This window comes from Anabrus simplex, chromosome 2, assembly GCF_040414725.1.
Source record: "Anabrus simplex isolate iqAnaSimp1 chromosome 2, ASM4041472v1, whole genome shotgun sequence".
NCBI lineage: Eukaryota > Metazoa > Arthropoda > Insecta > Orthoptera > Tettigoniidae > Anabrus > Anabrus simplex.
The window spans coordinates 1,039,562,693-1,039,588,266 of record NC_090266.1 but is presented as its reverse complement, the minus strand read 5'-3'; the positions used below and the strand labels follow the sequence as shown (position 1 = coordinate 1,039,588,266).

Here is a 25,574-nt window from a genome sequence, read left to right as displayed (position 1 = left end):
TCGTAAATTACACAAGCACATAAGAATTTATCCTTTATTCTAGGGTAAGGGTATTGGCAGTACTAGAGGTTATATTGGTCAAAAAATCGGAAGAAGTAAAAATAAATCGGAAAACCGGAAGACGAGTTAAAAACCGGAAAGTTTCCGGGTAAATCGGAAGGGTTGGCAGGTATGCTTCTCAGCCATGCCATCATGGCACGCAGGAATGCCACCTAAATAATGCGACCTAACACTCTATGATTTTCCACTTTGGTATATTATGAAAGATGCTGTTTTTTTCTCAGATACCACAGGATATATCTACATCACTTGAAACACCCAATCCACTGGCTGTTTGACAAAAATCAATCAAGATTGTCAATTATGGCCTGCCATCTTTAAATTAGTGCCTAAACTACATGAATTATGTATCACAAAACAGAATCTCCACTTCGAACAAACTCTGTAAAGGAATGGGCAACCAAAGGGTTCGATTTTTTGGGGAAAGCAACCTTTATCCTATCCTGCATTAAAATACAGAATGCTAGAGTAGGAATATGAAGACTTCCTTGACACATTATTCATTATTTCATTCATTTATTATTATTATTATTATTATTATTATATGTCGGTAAGCCTCTGTGAATAAACCAAAGGTTTCCAAGTTCTTCTGTTCAGAGCTAGTAATGAGGTTTCTCATCCTTGCACAAAAACGTACCTTAGAATCATATAAGTGTCTAATCAACACCTCCGAAGTATATTTTTCTTACCTTCAATGGCCAAGTCCGTTAATCTATCTACTCTCTACCATTTGGTTCACATGATATCACTGATGAATTTGATTTATATATTACTGTATATAGTACCATCCAATTTGTTCATTTCCAGAACTCTATCTTTTTATTATGCTCATCCCCCTGCCATGGACTCTTGGTTATACTAACAATCATAATAGTTAGTATCATATTTGTTACATCTAGTTTCAGAAGATGATGTCAAAAGTCCTGGTGCTGTAGAAATAATTTGTTTTACAAACATGCTTTTTTTTTTTTTTTTTTTTTTTCCCATGGTGTGGGTTACTGTAGTCACGTCCTAGTTCGTGAACCATGGGCAATGGCTGAGTGGCCTAGTAAGTGGTCCTGAGAGTCGAGATACCAGTTGCTATTGAATGGGAGTAGGCATTTCGGATATATTCTGAGTCATGGCCCTCCTTGTGCTCAGGCAGCTAAGACTACACAATCCACCGTGGTCTCTAACCCGTTTGAGAAGAGATCCTCACTTGGACTATGATAGCACCCTGCTTCATGAATTTACTGAGCTCAGAATATTTTAAGCAAGCCTCGGACCTATGGGAGCAATGGAGTCCCACTCCCATTTGACAGGTGAGGGACTCCTTGGAAACAACTTGGTGAACGAAACAGAATTTGATGGGGAGCTATCAATATTAATTGGGCTAATGGAAAAAAGAAAGTACAACTGGCTGAGTCAGCTATGGTGATGCATCTGGATGTGCTAGGAGTAAATGCAATTCGGTTAAGGGGAGATAATGAGAAAGAGGTAGGAGACTATAAAGTGTACTTGACGGGTGTTAAAAAGAGAAGGGCAGAGTATGGGGTAGGGGTGTTCATCTGGAATACTATTGCACGCAGCATAATTTCTGTTAGGCATGTAAATGAGTGAATGATGTGGGTCGATTTGGCAGTTGGAGGAATTAGGATGAAAACTGTCTCAGTGTATTCACCATGTGAGGGTGCAGATGAGGATGAAGTTGACAAGTTTTATGAAGCATTGGGTGACATCATAGTAGGGGTCAATAGCAAGGATAGGATAGTTTAATGGGCTATTTCAATAAGAGAGTTGGAAACAGAACTGAAGCATACAAACGAGTGATTGGTAAATGTGGGGAAGATATGGAAGTTAATAGGAATGGGAAACGTTTGCTAGACTTCTGTGCTAGTATGGGTTTAGCAGTTACGAATACATTCTTCAAGCATAAAGCTATTCACTACTCTACTACCCATGGGAGGGTAGGGGTACCAGATCCATAGTAGACTATATCTTAACCGACTTCGAAAACAGGAAATCTGTTAGGAATGTGCAGATTTTCCGGGGATTTTTCGACGATACAGACCACTATCTGATCTGCAGTGAACTAAGTATCTCTAGGCCTAGGATAGAGAAAGTGAAATCTCTCTGCAAATGATTAAGGATAGAAAATCTCCAGGACGAAGAAATTAGACAGAAATACATGGATAGGATTAATGAGAAGTTCCGAACATTGGACAGTAAGCAGGTTTAGGATATAGAAAGAAAATGGGTGGTATACAGGGATGCTGGAGTAGAAACAGCAAGGGAATGCCTAGGAACAACTGTGTGTAAAGATGGGTAAACGCGAACATTTTGGTGGAATTATGAAGTGAGAGCAGCTTGTAAACGAAAAAAGAAGGCTTATCACAAATGGCTACAAACAAAGGCTGATGCAGACAGGGAATTTTACGTAGAACAGGTAGATAATTTCAAGTATTTAGGATGTGTGTTATCCCAGGATGGTAATATAGTAAGTGAGATTGAATCAAGGTGCAGTAAAGCTAATGAAGTGAGCTTGCAGTTGTGATCAACAGTATTCAATAAGAAGGAAGTCAGCTCCCAAACAAAATTATCTTTACATCGGTCTGTTTTCAGACCAACTTTGCTTTAGAGGAGCAAAAGCTGGGTGGACTCAGGATATCATATTCATAAGTTAGAAGTAACAGACATGAAAGAAGCGAGAATGATTGCTGGTACAAAGAGGTGGGAACAATGGCAGCAGGGTACTCAGAAAGAGGAGATAAAGGTTAAGTTAGGAATGAACTGGATGGATGAAGCTGTACGCATAAACCGGCTTCGGTGGTGGGGTCATTTGAGGCAAATGGAGGAGGATAGGTGACCTAGGAGAATAATGGACTCGGTTAAGGAGGGTAAGAGAAGTAGAGGGACACCAAGACGACGATGGCTAGACTCAGTTTCTAATGATTTAAAGATAAGAGGTATAGAACTAAATGAGCCCACAGCAGTAGTTGCAAATAGAGGATTGTGGCAACGTTTACTAAATTCACAGAGGCTTGCAGACTGAATGCTGAAAGGTATAATGGTCTATAATGATGATGTATGTTTGTATGTTTTTAACAGACTACCAGTGATCAAAATGAAAACTTGCTAAGGCAGCTTTCCCATATCTTAATTTAATTTCTCTCCCTGTCTTTCTATCCTATGAGAAAAATAGAGCCCATGTTCTTGAAATGGCCCACCTACATCTTGCTGAATTTTCTACCTTGCCTGCTACCAGGTAACTTCCCAAATGACACCATTTTAATTCTTAAACTACCAAGTTAGTAGGCCGTGCATTGGGAGACAGTGGCTCCAAACACCACTGTCAGCAGCCCTGAAGATGGTTTTCCATGTTTTCCCATTTTCATACCAGGCATATGCTGGGGCTGTATCTTAATTAAGGCCACGGCTGCTTCCTTCCCACTCTTAGCCCTCTCCTGTTCCACATTCGCCAAAGACCTTCACGTGACAGTGTGACATAAAGCCAATTATTAAAAAGTATTTTTAAAATGAAAAAATTCTTAAACTCTGATATTCGTTGCTTGGTGATGATAAACACACTCTTAATTTCACATATTTCACTAAACTTATTTGTTTTTCATTGGTATGTTTTGCCACAAATTTGGCCATCATCAGCAACTCTAACATATTGCATACCGTACTTAGTACAAGCATAACCAAGTTCAATTACCTGTAATCAGCAGAACACAGTTTTTCATAGAAGTACATAACTTGGGCTTTGTGTGCTGTAAATGAATCCAATAAGTCCAATGAGTGACTGCAATGGAACTTCCACTGTAAGATGTATGTTCCAATGTGACTGGTAACATGAGAGCCCTGCAAGAAAAATATGTATCTTTCTTAAATCAGATGTTTCATCAGATACAGGATTTATACAAGATATGTTAATATAACATATTTATTCTACAGACAGCAAAAATCAACAAAATTATTCCTCAGATATTTAATTCTGTTCAAATATCATATTTTCAATAACAGTATGAGCTGAGTATGAAAGGCAAATCTCAAAGATTCTCAAAGCTGACACTCATATTTATCTTCCTAGTAATTCACATTTTATTTATGCCTTTATTTCCATGGCGTGACTCAGGCTATGAAGCCTGCTATTCTGCCAGACCATGTTTTATAATGTACATACAGTTCACAATATATTACACCGGGAGAGTTGGCCGTGCGGTTAGGAGCGCACAGCTGTGAGCTTGCATCCGGGAGATAAGGGTTCGAACCCCACTGTCGGCAGCCCTGAAGATGGTTTTCTGTGGTTTCCCGTTTTCACACCAGACAAATGTTGGGGCTGTACCCTAATTAAGGCCACGGCCAATTCCTTCCCATTCCTAGGCCTTTTTCTGTCCCACTGTCGCCATAAGACCTATCTGTGTCAGTGCAACGCAAAGCCAATAGAAAAAAAAAAATATATATATATATATATATTACACACACAAACACACACGCTATAATACCAAACTGTACAAACAAACAAACAAACAAACAACACCATGGCACTACAGCCATTGAAGGGCCTTTGGCTACTAAACAACTGCTGCTCAGCCTGAAGGCCTGCAGATTACGAGGTGTCGTATGGTAACCACGACGAATCCTCTTGGCCGCTATTCTTGGCTTTCTAGACCGGGGCTGCTATCTCACCGTCAGACAGCTCCTCAATTCTAACCACGTAGGCTGAGTGGACCTCGAACCAGCCCTCAGGTCCAGGTAATAATCCCTAACCTGGCCAGGAATCAAAGCCGGGAACTCTAGGTAAGAGGCAGGCATGTTACCCCTATACCATGGGGCCAGCACTAAACTGTACACACGGTTATAAAAACACATTACAGGAAAGAAACAGAAACGTATCTAAAGTAATTCAGAATAAATAAAATTATCTTAATGCACCAATAAAAACGAATTTAGTAAAACTTAATGACACATGGAATGAAATAACAAAACAGGAAAGCAGAATTCATGTACAGTAGAAGTCCGATATAGCGAGTACTGCGTATTTTATAGCGACGCCTTTTTTTCTGTCCCTTCAAAATTCCTATATTAAACTGTGTATCGTCCTTCGGTTACAACGAGAATCCTATCACTGGCGCATCCGTTATTACGAGCGATTAAGCGCGCGCGATTTTTTCCGTTACCGATATTTATGCACCCCAGCGATGATATTGCATGCGATCGATTACCTTCAGCATCGTTTCCTTGCTATGTGCACTAGCGATTTCTCTCGTCGACATTCGAAGGCGATGTCGGAGTCGATTAATAATACCCGATGACAGCTGTTCCGTAAAGAAAATTCGAAATGAAAGAGTACATATTTTCGAAATAAATGCGTAAATAACGTGTCCGATAACGGTTGTTAAGTCGTTAAAAAATTAAGGCTAACTAAACGACCGCTTAATTTTGAGGCTAAATACTGCAATTAAGTACGAATGGGATACACCTCGAGATATGGCAGATTGCTTAATTGATTTCAGAGGTTAGTTTATATTTTGTCGCGTCTGGTTAAATTACGGAAAGGCTATTATGAAAATTTATAGCGAGAAAGTTATAATTTCTCTACTGGAGCTTGAAGTGTGTTTTCATCATACGTATAGTACGGTTAAATTAGGATACGTGACGCTGTTTGAATAAGAAAATGGAAACCTTTGCAACAAAATGCGATCGATCATCTTCGGTAGGTACCCCTACGGTATAGTTTTCTTACTTTGTGCATTTGCGAGCTCTCTCGTTGACATTCAAAGGCGATGTTGGAGTTGATTAGTAATACCCATCGACTGCTGTTCTCTAAAGAAAATTCGAAATGAAAGAGGATAACACGTTTTCGTAATAAATGCGTAAATTACGTGGCCGATAGCAGTTGGTAACTCGTTAAAAATAAAGACTGAAGTACTGTAAACGATATCTTAATTTTAATGTTATATACCGGTACGGAAATTAAGTAAGAATGTGATACACCTCAAGATATGGCAGAGTGCATCACTGATTTCAGAGGATATTTCATATCTTCTCGCGATTAGTTACGGCTATTTACATGTAAATTTTTCGGGAGGAGGTTATTTCTCTACATGCGTTTCAAATATATTTTCATGATAGGCTACATATACGGTTAGGTGACGCTGTTTGAAGAAGAAAGCTGAGGTGTTTGCCACAGAAATCTCTGGAGTGATACCGTATTTTTCCGAATACAAGACTTTTTTTCTCAGAATCTCATGCGAAAACTCAAGGGTTGTTGCATTCTCGACCTAACAGTAAGTTAATGGATACCACTGACAACTACCGCGGTAACCGCGCTGCTGCTTTTCACACGCGCACAGAACTCGTTGACAATAAACGACCGCCTCTTTACTACACATCGCTAGCCGCGACAACCGGTTGTGCAGTGCCTGTGTGTTTCTCAAATCTGCAGAATGGCATCAAAACATGCGACCCTTCGAATTCTTAGAAAAGCAATGGCTACTGAGTGGCAGAGTCATAACGCGTCTATTGTACTTGACGCTTAGTAAAATTAAGGTTTATAGACAGCAGGAATATTTTCGTGATGGATAGTTGTATTGTAAAGATACGTGGAAAAGGTATTGCCGACAAATTTTCAACGGGTTCTAGTCGATATTATGATGCCAAATTTTAAGTTAATGTTTATTAAACCCTCGGATATGTAGAATAATTGTGCAGCCGCAAGAAAACACGGCATAGGCCTAACTAAAGCCAATATTTGGCGTTAGCGTAAAGACAAAGAGCTAAAAAAAAAATGCGTACTGTACAAAAAATGCATTCAGTGGTCCGCAACAAGGACGTTTTAAAGAAGTCGAAGATGAAATTGTGAGGTATGTGCACGAAACACGCAAGGGCGGAATGGCCATACCGTGGCGCAATAAACTCGTTCGTTGACTTTCAACGTTCGCGATTAGGCCTATACATCGCTAGCCGCTGAATTTGGCCGAATCCGACAAGCGAGACGTGCGTGTAGCGGCAGCCGGTTATATCTGACGCTGCGTGCAAGTAAGTTTTATAGACAGCAAGAATAATTTCCTGATGGATCGTTATATCGTAGAGACGCATGGAATAGGTACTGCCAGAAAATTTTCAACGAGTTCTCTTCGGTATTATGATGCCATTGTTAAGTTAATGGTCCTTAAACCCGCGGAAATAAAGAATAATTGTGCAGCCGCATAAAAAAAAAAAAAAAAAAGGCGTGACGAAAGTCAATGTTCGGCGTCTAAAAATAGTCTAAAGATGCGTAGGCCTACTGTACAACAAGGCATTCATATGATTTTACAAACTTCTCTTTGAGCCTGATTTAAATTTTTTGAAGGGAAAAGTGGGGTTCATCTTGGATTCGGAGAAATACGGTACTATATTTTTTTCTTTCGGAATGAAATTAAACATACACTTTCACGTAGTAGCGGATTACGAAAAATAACAAACAAGTAAGCCGTAGTGTGGATATCATCTGCGGAAACACAAGTTTTGAACAAACTGATATGCCGTTTCATACCGATTTTAATGTGCATGAAGGGTTTTCCGACTGTTATACAAAAATCGGATATAACGACAATCCGTTATAGCGAGTAAATTTTTTGCTGTTGTGAATTCTCGCTATAACGGACTTTACTGTATTTACACTCAACTTTATCCATCCAAGTACCACTGCCAACATTTGTTTTTAAATACCGGTTCAGATAGGGTGTCCCTTTTGTCACTGAGCAATGAAATCCATGTTAGAATTGTGCTGACAACAAAAGAATTATTGTAGAGGGAGGATCTGTGATTTGGTATTTAGAGAATTATGTTAGCTGCAACTCTGGTCGAAATGTTATGAATGGCTGAGAGCAACTGGAAAGAATCTGTTAGATAAGAGGGTGTCTGCATGCATATTATTTTGCAGAGTAGAAGCAATGAATGATAGCTACGACACTGGTTTAGTTTAAGCCAATTTAACTCATGGAATGCAGGAGTTATATGATGAAATTTTGGAATGTTCATTATAACGTGGACACAAGCATTCTGAGCTCTCTGAAGTCTATTAGAATTCAGGCCACGGCCGCTTCCTTCCCATTCCTATGCCTTTCCTGTCCCATCATCGCCATAAGACCTAACTGTGTCGTGTCGGTGTGACGTAAAGCAAATAGCAAAGTCTATTAGAGAGGGTGCCATTAGTCTGCCATACATGACATCACGGTAGCGAAACAGAGGCATTAATAGCTATTAAACCAACAGCTTTTTGACCTTGACAGGAAGTAATAATCTTTCATTCTTTTAAGTGAGTGAAGGGAGAAAAATACTTATTGGCATATAGCAGTTGCATGTTCTATTCTGTCAAGGTTTTTGTCCAGTATTAAACCTAAATGCTTCACTTTGTTTTCAAAAGGGATAAAGATTCCAGTTTATGTTATTAGGGGGATATCTACATTCGTTAAGTGATAATGGGATTTGAGATTTCACAGGGTTCATTTTGAGTCCATTTAATCTAGTCCACATTTTGAAATGCGCCAGGTCTTGACTAATTTTACATATGGCTTTGTAAATACCGGTTATTTTCGTGTGAGCATAGACTTGTAAATCACCTGCGTATAGATAATATTTACAAATTTTTATGATGACTGTTATTTTAAGAGGTCAAACATTGAAGCCATCAGCTCCATTGAATTTTATCTCAGCCACTATTTATTGACACGTTCATAAAGTATAATTCGACTACTAAAGTTACATTACAGATCCTAATAATCAAATTATTGATACCCTTCTTTCATTGGAAATTAATACTGTTAATGACTGAAATTATTTATAGCATGCAAAAAGCTTGAGACTTTACTAGTGACCGCAAATTAAAAAAAAATAATTTTCACTGTTCACTCCAGAACTAAAGCGGCATAACAATACAGATGACAGATGAACACTTCAAACTCATACCTTACTACAGCCAGTAATACAGAAAAGTTGCACAATGTGGAGAAAGTAGGGAAATGAAATAAATGAAATAAAACTTCACTTGCATGAAAGTAATTGCCAGAGTTCATTGCTTTAATTCCTGCCGATTCTGAAACGGCTATAAACAATGTTTCGGGTGAACCTAATCCCTCCTGATGTTACTATCATCATCAATCACTGATCTTCACTTAGGGCTACCACCCAGGTCGTAGGTCCCTATCATTTGTTTACCAATTCTTTTCTTAAATGATTTAAAGGAAGTTGGAAATTTGTTGAATATCTCCCTTGATAATTCCAATCCCTAATTCCTCTTCCTATGATTGAGTATTTGCACCAATTTGTCCTTTTGAATTCCAAATTTATCTTCATATTATGATTTTTCCATTTTTCGAAAATTCCAGCCAAGCTCATTCGTCTACTAATGCCATTCTATGTCATCTCTCTACCAGCAGCTTGGAACATAGATTTTTGTTTACTTGCCCCTCAGTCTTCCCAGCCCAAAGTTTACAACATTTTCATTACACTACTCTTTTGTTCGAAATCACCCATAATAAATCGTGCTGCTTTCCTTGGGATCTTTTCCAATTCAGCAAGGAATCCTTACATTCAGGAGGTTAAATGGACTGTATCACTACTGACCTATCCAAGGTTTTTGATAGGGTAGATCATGGGAGACTACTGACAAAAATGAGGGCAATTGGACTAGACAAAATAGTGGTTGAATGGGTGGCTACATTTCTAGGAAATAGAATTCAGAGAATTAGAGTAGGCGAAGTGTTATCTGATCCTGTAATGATTAAGCGGGGGGTCCTGCAAGGCAGTATTATTGGACCTTTATATTTCCCTATATATATACAAATGATATGAATAAAGAACTGGAATCACAGATAAGGATATTTGCAGGTGATCTTATACTATATAGAGTAGTACATGAGTTGCAGAATGGTGAGCGAATTATGATCATAAGATGTCCATTAAGGTGAAGTCTTCTCCAAAATGCTGATGGTATGGTTCCACTACTGGTTGGAGTAAATCATCCTCCCTAAAAACATCAGTGAGCCACCAACTTGCTGCACATGTCAAGCAAGTGTCTGCGATTGTCTGGGTTTGGATACATGCCACAACTGTCAAAAACGGTAACCTAAGCCAATTCTGAGGAGTCCGTTCAACAAGATGTATTGTCCATCTGTATAAGGTTGCAGGATCACGGCTGTTAGGAATGCAGATTAGTATCACATAACCAGTTCCTAACAGACTGATGGATGCAGTGATGTTCTGTAGCTACCTTACCGGGCAAGCTGGCCATGTGGTTAGGGGCGCGCGGCTGTGAACTTGCATCCGGGAGATAGTGGGTTCAAATCCCACTGTCGGCAGCCCTGAATATGGTTTTCTGTGGTTTCCCATTTTCACACCAGGCAAATGCTGGGGCTGTACCTTAATTAAGGCCACAGCTGCTTCCTTCCAACTCCTAGGCCTTTCCTACACCACCGTCGCCATAAGACCTATCTGTGTTGGTGCGACGTAAAGCCACTATAATTATTAAATTAATGTAGTAATGGTCCACCTTTCAATACTATAATATGCAGTATTCTAAATTACATTAATTAGGGACTAGTTTTGGCCGGGGCTGGCCATCTTCAGCCTTAAAGTAAAACATCTAATAACTAAACAATTGTACGTGCACACATTTGACATAAAACAAATGAAACAAATATATACAATTTGACTTTAAAAACTGGGATGAAATTAAGATTAAATTTGAAAATAAACTAGGTTCTAACATCTTAAGTATGCTCATCATTGAGACTTTTTCAAGTATTAATTTATGTACACAGAACTGTTAGTTCTAATACTGCTAATCATTAATAATGCAATAGTAAATGGGAACTGGTCCCATAGTTCATCACCAAATCTATTTGAGTGGTATTAGCCATATGCAAGTCATTGGACACCGACCGCTGTAAATAACCACTAGCTGACGGGGACCTGTTAGATGTTGTTTCATCATCAATCAAAGTAATAAAATGAGATACTCTCGTGGTGCTTGTTAAATCATGCTGAAATGTTGTTGGACATTGTCAGGACGGCACATGAAGATGTGGTTAAAACAGATACATTGTGTCTGGTATAAAATTTGCAATTCATTGCGGTGCCCACGAAGTTAACCTCAATACAGTTAGTCTGAGGCACACACAACAACAGGCCACACACCTCATGCTGTATTGAGAGGTAAGTCTCATATAACCTGTGCCATCTAACTAACACATTCTCTCATTCAATTCATTAATTTAATTTTTATCTAATTTATTCAGTTTAACTTCATGGGCACCGCAATGAATTGCAAATTTTATACCAGACACAATGTATCTGTTTTAACCATATCTTCATGTGCCATCCTGACAATGTCCAACAACATTTCAGCATGATTTAACAAGCACCACGAGAGCATCTCATTTTATTACTCTGATTGATGAGGAAACAACATCTAACAGTTCTCCGTCAGCTGGGGGTTATTTACAGCGGTGTCCAATGACTTGCATATGGCTAACACCACTCAAACAGATTTGGTGATGAATTACGGGACCAGTTCCCATTTACTATTGAATTATTAATGATTAACAGTATTAGAACTAACAGTTCTGTGTATATAAATTAATACTTGAAATAGTCTCAATGATGAGCATACTCAAGATGTTAGAACCTAGTTTATTTTCAAATTTAAACATAATTTCATCCCAGTTTTTAATGTCAATTTGTACATATTTGTTTCATTTGTTTTATGTCAATTGTGTGCATGTACATTTATTTAGTTATTAGATGTTTTACATTAAGGCTGAAGATGGTCAGCCCCAGCCAAAACTAGTCCCTAATTAATGTAATTTAGAATATTGCACATTGTAGTATTGAAAGGTGGACCATTACTACATTAATTTAATAATTATATTGTACTTACAATTCAATACGGATCAGAACCATGAAAAGCCACTAGCAAAAAAAAAAAATAATGCAGCTACCATGAACACTGAAAGCAGTTCTACAGCATTCAGGCTTACATTCCTCCAAGCCAATAAACAGACATAGCTTTTACTATACTAGGAACTACTTAACTAAGGAGATTCTACAGATATTGACATGGTTAAGCCACTGTCCCTCACTTCAAGTAATTTATGAACAAGATAAAAATAATACAGAATCAAATATCAGTAAAAGTTATTCGGAGCAAATTATGATCACAAGATGAGAGCCAACTACTATTTTAACTTGTTTAGTTTTTAAATAATTCATTTCTATAATCCTAAAGTATATACATACTAGCCCACCAGCTCCTAATAATTTACTTTTCTGAAACCTGTAGTTTGCAGACAATCTAAAAAGATAGGTCCCAGTTCCTATAGTGCATTAGTAAAATATTTGTTTGGGTTTAAGCTCAATAATTAAGATGGAAACGTTAGCACCAAAGGTAATCTAATTATAGAAACTAACGAATGGATGAAACTGTACCGGAGGTACACCCAGCCCGTGCATTTTAAATAAGTGCCCTTTGGAAGGCCATCTATAACAGAAAGTCTGAAACTCATTTCGGAAATAGTTTGAATATTTATTGACAGATGTCGCTGCTATCAACTTATGTGCGCCCTCTGGGGTGAGGATGAACAATTAATTTTCAAAGTAATTTTGTGTGTCAAGGTTTCCAAAACTGAAATGTTTACTGGTTGTTTTTGTGTTCTAAAGTTATCAACACTTTTCTATCTTCCTGCCAACTTTATATTTCAACCAATAAGAAATTTTGTACATTTATTTACGTAACCAATCAGAATTTTTTATTTTTATTAAATTAACCAATAGGAATTGTGGGTGTGTCAGGGCCTCGGCCCAGAGTATTCTGGAACCTTCCTCTCCGCTATAAAAGCTGGAGTCTGGTGGGACATGTTGTCTTTGTGATCACTCTAGTCAAAAGGTTTAGAGTATGTTCATAACGGATTCAGGGGGAACGGCTGCCTCCTCCATCTTCGGGAGGTCCACCAGCTATTGGCAGACTCTATGTAAACATGTAACAGTCTCAGAAAGATAGTTTTGAGGGGAAGGTTTCAAATTTCTTTCGTAATACAACTTTTATTTCTCAATGTAAATTCTCAAACAATCTAAAGAACTTAACCAAACTTAGGCAATAAAGAGTGAGGAACCCTCTTGTATTCTCGCTCAACTTTATATTGAGGTGACTATGATTTTTTAACCTTTGAAATCTATCTCCTAATTTCTGTAACTTAAATATTTCTCTCCATCTAGTCACCTTCGTAGTATAGGCTTAGCCTCTGTAACTTCAGGCCATAAACCCACACTGGGTTTTAAGTATTTTCATGTGAATTTCAAGAGTGCAAGTGTTCGTCTTCTAACATTTTGATTTTCGTCCAGTAACTTTAACCTTTTGTTTTTAAATAAGGCCACATAGAATGGGTACTTGTTACCCCTGTTAAAGTCAATTTCCTTCATTTCATTTTAAGCCAAATCAGACTGTTGAGCATTTAAGACAGTGTCTACTGTTTGCTTTGTTAAGTGTAGGTTGAGCCTTTGAGAGGCCAAGAACGTGTAAAATTTTGGGGAATAATCTCCTAAATAAATGTGTAGAGCAAAGACTCTCTTCCTACTCATGTAAAGAATTGGAAGATCCGTCTCCTTGACTGTTGGTTGAAAGGAGCAATAGTGCGCTTGTTAAATTTGTAACTAGGGAGCTTCAAGCTCAGATTGTTAAATGGTTGTTACATGATTATTTGAGATTGTTACTGAAGCTCACGAGCTAGACCTTGCACCGAATAATTGTTATTTGCTTAGCAAAGTGTAATGTTTGAAATCTGAAAAGAAACCAAAGATCAAAGGAAGAAATATAATCACTAAATTTAAAGTTTTAAATTCATCTTCTGTCTTTCATATATTCACCCATTCATGCCTGCACCTTCTGTTCACCACAGTATCCCCAGAACAGAAACTATTGCAAATGTGCCTAACACTTATGCTAGCACAGGGAAAGTACACTGACTGAGCAAATGTCATGGGATAGCGGAGCACTGATGCGCAGGTGTGTTGTCTGCACACCACACGCTCCCTGTGCCAGCGACAGTTGTATAGGAGACCTTGTGAGCAGTGGCTGTGCATGTAACAGGTGTAACACGGAATGTCGTCGTGAGCTGACACCGTTCGAACGGGGTATGGTGGTCGGTGCCTGACGGATGGGAAGTGCGATTTCGGAAGTGGTGCAGGAATTCGGCTTCACACTATCAACCATGTCCAGGGTGTATCGTGAATGGTTGAATGCGGGTGTCACCGTCCACAACAGATGAACGACCGGCCGTCCAGCCATCCTCGATGACCGTGACCGGCAACATCTGAGACGGATTGTCAATAGTGACAGATGGGCAACCGTGCAACAAATCACGGCTCAATTCAACACAGGCCGTGCTAGACACGTCTCCCAGTGGACAATCCGTAGGAACATGGGTTTTATGAGGTATGGGAGCCGGCGCCGCACACGGGTGCCACTGTTAACCCAATGTCATCGCGCACAACGACATGCATTTGTCACCAGTCACGGGCACTGGAACAATAGCGTAACGTGATGTGGTCAGACAAATCACGATTTCAACTGCACCATGCCGATGGGAGGCACCGTGTATGGCGTAGACCACATGAAGCAATGGATCCCGCCTGCCTCAAAGGTGTGGTCCAGGGTGCTGGTGTCTCTGTTATGGCCTGGGATGAATTTTCCTGGTATGGAATGGGCCCCCTAGTTGTTCTGGAAGAGACTCTGAATGGTACACGGTATGTTGAGCTGCTCGGAGACCATCTCCACCCATGTTTGGCCTTCCAGCGCCCAGACGGTTTTGCGGTGTTTCAAGATGATAACGCGCTGCCACATCGCTCCCACGTCGCCCGGGAATGGTTCCAGGAACATGCAGCGAAGGTCCAATGACTGCCATGGCTACCCAGGAGCCCCGATATGAACCCTACCGAGCATATCTGGGATGTCCTGGAATGCAGGCTCTGTGCCATGGATCCTGCACCTACAAACAGACCAGCATTGGCGGCCGCTCTGCAAACGATTTGGTGTCAGCTGCATCCAGAGGACTAGCAGGGGCTTGTCGACTCACTTCCACGGTGTCTCACTGCAGTTCGCAGGGCCAGAGGAGGCCCCACACGCTATTAGGTGACTATCCCATGACATTTGCTAAGTCACTGTACATTAAGCCTATGAACAGATATAATTTTGATGTTGTTACTGATTTTACATTCCACTAACTATTTTTTATAGTTTTCAGAGATGCCAACATGCTGGAATTTTGTCCCGCAGGAGTTCTTTAACATCTCAGTAAATCTACCGACACGAGACTGGCAAATTTGAGCACCTTCAAATATCACCGGGCTGAGTCAGGGTTGAACCTGCCGAGTTGGGCTCAGAAGGCCAGCGCTCTACTGTCTGAACTACTCAGCCTGGCAACAGATATCATACTGAATGCAAACTTCCTATGGACTGCCAAGAGGGCAAAAGCATATATATCTATGGTTAAGAAACCAGGCCATGCAGAGTCCAGTTCAAATACCAGACAGTACCCATCTCTTTTTCTGTGGAGATGGTGCCAGCACACAGTAGCATAGCCAGGATCAGCTGATAATAATGGCGTGTGGCCTCCAGAGAGGCAGGTGCAGGTCTTTCAATTTGATGCTGTATAGGCGACCTGCGTGTCTATGAGGATGGGGCCCTACCTATGATGAATATAAAATAATGATAGAACACAATGAAGGGGGGGGGGGGCGTGCGTGTGCGTGCGTGCGTGCGTGTGTGTGTGTGTGTGTGTGTGTGTGTGTGTGTGGTGCACGCATGCAAGACTTGTCATTATAAGGACACTGATACAAGTGAATTATGTTGATATTCAGTTTGCAGTACTGATACACTACAAAATCTTACATTAAAATACAAAACAAGAACAATATGATCAAGGTTTTATAGCGAATGGTAAATTATGTTCAGTTTACAATCTAAAATCCCACTTTCGAAGCTTCTTAGAAAATAGATTCACCAGATCTGTTGCTTTTACAATTATGTCACTGAATGTTTATTTAGTTTATTGTCAGTTTCTGTTTAATTTCGCTTTGTAAACATTCCGCAGGGGGAGGGGAGTGTCTAACCCCCCAGTAAGCCAACCTTAGCTACACCCCTGTAATTTCCAAAGAACAGATTTTTATTTGGCCCTTAGAATGTCCGTTTGTATTGGATGTTATGTAGCTCCTAACATATCAATGTACTCGTAAGTAGAATATGTCTTGAGTGCAGATTAATAATAAAAGTTAGGTTATTGGGGGAGTTTGCCATGCAGTTGGGGGTGCGCAGCTGCGAGCTTGCATCTGGGTGATAGTGGGTTCGAACCCACTGTCGGCAGCCCTGAAGATGGTTTCCCGTGGTTTCCCATTTTTACACCAGGCAAAAGCTGGGGCTGTACCTTAATTAAGGTCACAGCCGCTTCCTTCCCACTCCTAGGTCCTTTCCATCCCATCGTCGCCATAAGACCTATCTGTGTCACTGCAATTTAAAACAAATTGTTTAAAGTTAGGTTCACTTCGACAGCACGAGTGAACGCACAACTTCAGTCATGCAACCTTTTTTTCATAGGCATGAAGTTCTGATAGCATACATACTTAACACAATATTGTATTATTGAACCAAAGGAGACACTCTGCCATCAGAGTTGGAAATTAAGTAATCGAGTAATTGTAATTGGATTACTTTTATTTTTATTTGTAATTTACTCCTTGATATAAAACTGTAATTGTTACATTCTAATAATCATTACTTTCAAGTAATTGATATACACCGTACAGAAACAGAAATGGGGGGAGGGGGAATAAATGATCACTTTTTGTAGTTCTATTACAGCAGTAGAACCAATAGTTTCACCAGTTCTAAATGAGGTACTTTATTACCTCTCTAGGACTTTCAAAGAATGGAAAAGGGCTAAGATTGGGAAGGTAGTGGTAATGGCCGTAATTAAGATACAACCCCAGCATTTGCCTCGTGTGAAAATGGGAAACCACAGAAAACCCTCTTGAATGCTGCCGATGGTGGGAGTCAAACCCACTGTCTCCCTTAGCTTAGTGATGAGAATTTAAAAACCAATTATTATATTTGTAAAGTAAATGGCAAATTATTTGAAATGCTTCAAGTCGTTAATAAAAATTATAGGAAAAGATCATTTCAAAAGTTCCAAGCTATCATGTTTAGTCTCACCGAGTGTTGAAAGCCAGTTAATGTCTCTATACTAAAACAAAAGAAACACACAAAATAAAGCAATAACTTATCCTTGCAGTTTTTGTATTGTTACATTCCTGTGTTAAAAAAGGTCAGTGATTTTTTTTTTAAATTAGCATTTTGTAAGGTAATTATACCGATTACTTACTGAAAACAGTAACTTGTAATTGACTAAAATATTTCTCACTTAACTGTAATTCAGCCCAATTACTTTTTCCTTGTACTCTTCCCATCACTGTCTGCCAAACATAAGTACAATGAAATTATGATTACCTTCAAAAATATCTGCATAATGCAGGATTCAAACTGTGGATCATATTGAGCTCTCAAATACAACCAGTGCCTTACCAATTCATGGTTAAGGACAACACACTCCTTGATCACGAGAAGAACACTAACGCATGCCCCTACTGCCTAAATACATCTCGACATGCCATATCTCTGACTCACGTTTTACAGAGTTAATTTAGCATTCTGCCACAACATATCACTTTGTACAACCTATTAACTCGATCGTATTACTGGTACATGTATTATAACAGCAAACAATAAAAAGAATGTTAGCAGGAAAATACTTTCATATTTGTGCAAAGACTGGATATACTGGTAGTTGTATTTCCCATGCAAAGTTAGATTGTTTTACTTTGCTGACATATATAGGTAGCAGGCAGAGCAATATCAAGCTCAAAGACTAACAATGTTAGCTGGATTGAGTAACTTCACAGGACTGGTGGACCAATCAGTATACAGGACATTTTGGAGATAAGTACAAATTGTATTTCTGTGCTGGTTATTGGTAGGTCAGTAAATAATATAACATAAAAATAAGGTCCTATATCAAGAATAAAAAATAAAAAGTTTAAAATATGAGGTTTGTAGCTGAAGTAGTATTTAACCCCCTAACTGAGCATTAATTTTCCATGAGTTATGTATTTTTCTTTTACTTCAGATTATTTTTCATCACTAAGAAAATATTCAAATATCTTCAATGGTTCGGGATTATCCCCAAAGTTAGCATGAATCCCACTATTGCTGGTATAACTGAATCTGTTGCATGGCCCACCAAATATAACCCTGTCAGTCTGAATGTTTTCAATTTCTTCACATTCGTGTCTGTCATTGTGGAATTCATCACTCAGTTCGGAAGAATTATTCTCACTTTCATCTTGACTTTTATCGGTATCACAGTTTGCTAAATTACGTTGTTTACACTCAGGGGTTTTGGCGCGGATCCCATAATGCTTCGACTGCTGACCATACGGAAAACGTGTGCACGGCCGCACGAATTCTACATGGAATACGATATTCCATGAAAATAAAATACAGTACTTTGTTGTGAAATAAGGCCAATAGAAACTTCTGACGCTTATAAGCGGCTGATGCAATCTGTAATAAACACACAAACTTGGATGACGCTTATAAGCGGTTCACGCAACTTGTGAATAATTACCTTGATGCTTACAATAGGTTGACGCTGGGAAGGGGTTAATAATGAACAACTTAGGGCTTTGCTGACATAAATTACAATATTTTCTAATGTGAAAACGTTCACATCTTGTACGTAGAACATTTTCATACAACTTACACATGCAAGCTACCTGAAGCTGCAGTGCAGTGACGTACTTACAATTTTTTTTTACACATTATGCATGCAGAATCTGCAGTGGAGTGATGAACTTATAACTGCCTCTTACACAGTTTTTTTTTTTTTTTTTTTAGTTTGGACTCAGTTAATTTATAACTGTTAGGTTCTGCAGTCTGTCTTCAGTAGTTTTGAAAGATTGAGAATCTAACATTTATAAATCATACACATTATGAATGCATACTGCCTGAAGCATAGTACTCATAGGATATAAACTTCATGTTTTTGGTCTGTATTGAATTGTAATCACAATAATAACTAAACTTATGTCGTAATGGTCCACCTTTTTTAATACTGTAATACATAATGTTTACTTTATACTTTTAATCTAGGAACTAGTTTCAGCCTTGGCTGGCCGTCATCGGCCAAAATACAAAACTGTATAAACACATCTAATAACTAAAACAAATGTACAAACATACACAAATGACGTTAATAGGTATTAAAAGCATCTGGAGTGAACTACGTGCACAAAACGTAAAATATAAGATGAAATTAAAATAAGGCTCTCAGTGAGATCTAAAATCCTTAGATGCATTGTGTCATGTTAAAATGCTTCAATAATGCTTCCTGTTATAATATCATGAAAACGCTGAAAAAGTTCCTCTATTCAAAGTTGTCAATGGTTGAATCAAGGACGACACACGAAGATATGTTTAAACAGCTGGCACATTCTTAGATTACAGCTGATGATGGCCAGCCAAGGCCGAAACTAGTTCCTAGATTAAAAATGTAATGTAAAGATTACGTATTATAGTATTGAAAAGGTGGACCATTACGATATAAGTTTAATTATTATTGTGAAGCATATTTTTTGCTAATTGCTTTACGTCGCACCGACACAGATAGGTCTTATGGCGACGATGGGAGAGGAAAGGGCTAGAAGTGGGAAGGAAGCGTCCGTGGCCTTAAGGTACAGCCCCAGCATTTGCCTGGTGTGAAAATGGGAAACCACGGAAAACCATTTTCAGGGCTGCCGACAGTGGGATTCGAACCTACTATCTCCCAAATACTGGATACTGACCGCACTTAAGCGACTGCAGCTATCGAGCTCGGTGATTGTGAAGCACAGTACAATGGGTGCTACAGGCCAAGGGGCAAACAAAATTACTACGTACCTCAGAAACATCACACTTTACTTCAAGCTCCTACCTCGGACAAACCATTTGCTAAATTTAAAAAAATATATATTTTACAAGCTGTGGAGATTACTCCCTACCTTCCGTAAGTTATTTGTACTTATCTCCCAAACACACACTATACCGTATTAGTTCAAAACTTCAATAGTAAATGCTTCTTAAGAATAATTTTCCTCAAGTAGATACTACTGAATTTTTAGTTGTGAGAAGTTACATTACATTTTTAATAGAGATGAGATATAAAGCACATAAAAATATACAGTACCTGGATACTCTCACCATCATGACAAATAAGAGGGGATTCAACACGAAAATAGTCAGTCCCTTCCTTCCAACACTTTTCAATGGCAGAGCGATGTTCAGGGTCGGTAGCCAAGGGGTTCATCTGCTGGATGGTCTGCAGAGGACCTGGTGAGGAAATTACAAGAAATATACTACAGGAACAGTAAGTAGATAAAAATAAGAAAGACCATTTTCTTATGAAAATTAAGGTCTACATTCCATACCACCATGAGTAATTGACTGAGCAGTGCATATCTAATGAACTCAAGAATTCCCACTCCCAATTAGGAAGAAGCAGACTAATCTCTGTTTGTTAGAAGCTTAAATAAACTGTTCAATATACTTTTTAAAAACGGGGCAAGAGGATGTTTGTCGTAACAGTTTATTTTTTATGATGTGCTGTGGTAGAGATGTCTAAGAATAAAAGAGACAAGAGCTATTGTCAACAACAATTTAAGACAGCACAGTAATTTAGGCATTCTTGTAATAGAAGAAATCATAAATATTTTAGAGTTTATTGTGGTAATGATGATGATGATGTTGATGATGATGATGATGATAATGATGATTGTTTATAGGGGCCTAACATCTAGGTCATCAGCCCCTAATGGTACTAGATGGAATGAAATGACAATATAATTCAAATTTTAAAATGTATCCGCTGACTAGAATTTAAAACAAATGATGAAAAATGAATATGAAATTATCTTTTTTTTTGCTAGGGGGCTTCACGTCGCACCGACACAGATAGGTCTTATGGCGACGATGGGATAGGAAAGGCCTAGGAGTTGGAAGGAAGCGGCCGTGGCCTTAATTAAGGTACAGCCCCAGCATTTGCCTGGTGTGAAAATGGGAAACCACGGAAAACCATCTTCAGGGCTGCTGATAGTGGGATTTGAGCCTACTATCTCCCGGATGCAACCTCACAGCCGCGCGCCTCTACACGCACGGCCAACTCGCCCGGGAATATGAAATTAAAATAATCAGTGGATCTAATTCGCAATGCCTTATTTTCTGATAAAATGATAGAAAATATAGATTACAATGGAATAAGGCACTGCCTTGAAATACAGTGATATATATCATTCAAGTTAGAAATTAAAATAACACATTGAAATACACAAACACAAACTAAAATAGAGTCAATGGAATAGAAGCGTACTTGACAAGAAAATATACCTTTATACTCAATAAAAACACGCCACTATCCCTCATAAAACGGATAACGAGGGCTGCTGACTGCTCGTCATCTCATAGGATGAGGGAGATGGTACTCGGAAGTTTTAGACTATAGCACAGATCGGCCAGGTCCATGCACTCCATAAGGATATGTACCACGGTAAGATGACCACCACAAGTACACAACGCGGAGGAGGGGCTCGCCCTTCACTAAGTAGGAGTGTGTTGCTATGACATGACAGATCCGAAGACGACAACATAATACCACTGCTTCCCACAGAGAAGCCCGAAGGGAAGTCTTCCATACCTTTGTGGTAACTTTTATCACTCTCAGCTTATTTGGGAGAGGGGTGACCTGCCATTCCATCTCCCAATGGGACATAACCAAATGTCTCAGGTGAGAACAAATATCACTTTGTAAGGCAACTGGGGCAATGAGACAGCCTCCTTGGCAGCCTTATCAGCTAATTTGTTTCCCTCTACACCCATGTGGCTTGGGAGCCACATGAACGTGATTCTGGTGCCGGCATCCCAACACTCGGCCAGCAGGTTCTGTATCCGCTGCACCAGAGGGTGTCGAGGGAAACATACGGTATATTAATAGATTGTAGAGAGCTCAAGGAGTTGGTACACAGCAGAAAGTACCGGTACTCATTGAACAGCGCATACCACAGAGCTTCACAGGTAGCATAGAGCTCTACTGTGTACAGTACACACTGCAGGTTTCCTGTAGAAAAAGAAACCTGTTACTGTTGACAATGAATGCACAACCTACTCCCACTGCTGCCCTCAAGCCATCCGTGTAAACAACAACCGAATCGGGATACCGGCCAACAATGGACAAGAAGAATCTCCGATAAATGGAAGGCTCTGTGTTCTCTTTTAGGCCAGTGTGCAAATCTAGAATTATTCCAGGTCGTCGTATTATCCACAGAGGTACCCTACTTAGTCGCCTGACAAGGCAAGGAACTGAAGGTACATCAAACAATCTGTGACTGCTATCCAAATGTATTCCAACCGGCTGTGTTGCTCAAGGATAAGCAGCATACAGCTGACTGCTTCCATTGTGGAATACGCAGGGATAGCTTGGGTGAAGTGGCATATGTCACAAATTTGTATCATAGGACAAAAGCATTTGCTGGCACCACAGGTATAAAGGCAGCACACCAGATTCAGCGAGCAGGCTAGCAATACGGCTTGTACGAAAAGCTCCCATTGCCAACCAAACTCCACTGTGGGGGATGCTATTCAGTTTCGCAAGGATGCTTTGCCTTGGTGATCCATATGCTGCACTGCCGTAGTCTAACTTGGATAAAATATGTCCCCTATAAAACTGTAGGAGCCCATGTCCTCCAAGTAGTGCCCCTAGGAAACTTCAAAACATTCAGTTTCTTAGTGCATTTCACTTTTAACAGCCGCACGTGTGGCTCCCACTATACTTTTCTATCAAAAAAGAGTCCATGAAATCGGTAAGTGTCAATTACAGGAAGTTAATTTAATTTAAAAACTACCTAATCGAACTTTATTTTTTTGCCTTAGGAAAAATTAAAAATACATTAGCACACACAGAACATGTTTCGACCATTTAGTGGTCATCTTCAGCTGTATAAAGATAGCTTAGATGAAAACATTTGGACAGTAAGCACATTAAACCTATGTTGGTCAGACCAGGACAATTTTAATGTATGCTATCTCGAACACACCAATGCAATAAAACGTAAGTTTTCCACTATGGGTCAACACGTCATAGATTTTAATCATCATTTCACCAATATTCAACAGATTGAAACATAATTAGCTACAATCTGAAAGGCCCCCATCCTTAACCCTTTCCGCTCGTGTGTCGACCTGAAGTCGACAGCCGTCACTCAGCTTTATAGCTCGTGTGTCGACCCTGAGTTGACACAATGTTTCACCGCTCGTTGCTAAGTTACCTGGAATGCCAGGGCTTTTGTACTTCGTTTCGTGAGTGCTGGTCCCTTCCGGAAACCGAAAGAAACCAAATAGGTGTGTTTTAGTTTCTCTTTGCTTGGCAAAATTGCTCCGCTTCCTTGACAATGGAAAGCAGTCGCGTGAAGCAACATGGCGGCACACAGTCTGACCGAAGCTGAGATTCCTGCGTTTATTTTGGCTGATTTTTTTTATAGTGACCATGAAAGTGATGAAAAATTTGAATCTGGCGATGAAAGTGATATATCTATTAGTGATTCAAATGACGATATTGATATCAGCGTCGTAAGAAATCATGGAGGAGGCGATAGTATTTTGACTTGTCCCGGTCCCAGTCATACAGTGCTGTCTTCAAACATACCTTGGAGATCACGGAGAATGCAGGATTACCCAAATTTCCTTACAGATTAGTCAGTGTATTCATAAATTGTGGCAATAGACTTAAAATAGAACTAGAGTACTGGTAGCTATTTTTTACTGATCAGTTGATAACCTCTATTGTCCATGAGAGAAACAAATTTGCCGAAATGAAATTACAGCAAAATACTTCCCTTCAGAAGAGATCTATCGGGTTTTCTTGGAAAGCTGTGACATTAGAAGAGCTGAAGGCATTTATTGGTACAATTATCAACATTGGGATGAACAGTAAGGCAGAAATGCAGGATTGTTTTAGTGCAGACTGGTTGGATAAGCAAGCAGGGCTCCATCCAAGCATTTGCTTTCAACGCTTCCACACACTCAAGACATACCGTTAAGAAAGTGAAAACATGATTTTGTGTCATGTAAATGCCATACATTCATTAATGTTTTAGTTTCTTCCTGTATATATTGTTACAACCTGTACTTAACACCAGGTTTTAAAATATGAAGAATGCTGACAGAAATAAATGCGAGTTGGGAGAAATCAGGACGTACAAATAATTAGAGTGGAAAGGGTTAACATTACTGAAGAGTGCTTCATATCCCTTGACCAGTTTACTAATCCTACCTTTAATATTAATGAAATATCCAGAAATAGTAACATTCTTTTTGAGTCTATAATCCCCATAGTCGCCAAATATTATATTAAGAAATTCAACAAGCATCACATTAGTAATCACTCATACAAATTTCCCCACTCCTCTCTCCCCTCGCTTCCCCCTCCTCCTACCCCTACCACTTCCTACCGTCGCCTTGAGCCAAAACCTCCACCAACCTCTCACAATACTACCAACTGTTAACTGTTGCACTCCCACTGGTACATCAAGGGGTAAGCCAGTTACACTCATTTTTCCTTTTTTCTGAATCCATCTTTTCTATCAGCTTTTCTAAGACACAGCCATTTTGTCTCTTTTTAGATACTTCAGTGGGTTGATCGATTTGGCTTTATGTTTCCACTCAATAACTAGAATGTCCCTTTATGCTTAAATTTTCCTCGTTCAGCATTAATCTGGATGTCATTACAACCATGGATAAAAATAGAAGACTACAGCTATATACGGAAGCCTTGTACAATCAACTAGTGTCAACCAGACACATAAATCTTACATGCCTGGACACATTTTATACTTTTATATGTTCAATCAGAAAACAACAGTCTAGATGTTCAGTGGACTATTTTAAGTTAAAGTGTGGTTGTCACTTTATTATGAATGAAATGTCGTATGGCTTTTAGTGCCGGGATATCCCAGAACGGATTCGGCTCGCCAGGTGCAGGTCTTTCTATTTGACTCCTGTAGGCGACCTGCGCGTCATGATGAGGATGAAATGATGATGAAGACAACACATACACCCAGCCCCCGTGCCATTGGAATTAATCAATTAAGGTTAAAATCCCCGACCCGGCCGGGAATCGAACCCGAGACCCTCTGAACCGAAGGCCAGTACGCTGACCGTTCAGCCAACAAGTCGGACCACTTCATTATAATTAGACATCAAGATTTTTTTTTTTTTTTTTTTTGCTAGTTACTTTACGTCGCACCGACACAGATAGGTCTTATGGCGATGATGGGACAGGGAAGGGCTAGGAGTGGGAAGGAAGCAGCCGTGGCCTTAATTAAGGTACAGTCCCAGCATTTACCTGGTGTGAAAATGG

At 39.4% G+C, this 25,574-nt stretch overlaps 1 protein-coding gene across 1 annotated transcript in view; it reads right to left on the bottom strand.

Annotated features, from left to right (window-relative positions):
- Positions 1–25,574, bottom strand: part of retm (real-time) — a 615,997-nt gene that overhangs the window by 8,409 nt on the left and 582,014 nt on the right. Inside the window, exons 15-16 of the mRNA XM_067141962.2 lie at positions 20,355–20,497; positions 3,758–3,903 (exon numbers count right to left, since the gene is read on the bottom strand). Coding sequence (XP_066998063.2) covers positions 3,758–3,903; positions 20,355–20,497 — 289 coding nt within the window. The remainder of the gene's footprint in view (positions 1–3,757; positions 3,904–20,354; positions 20,498–25,574) is intronic.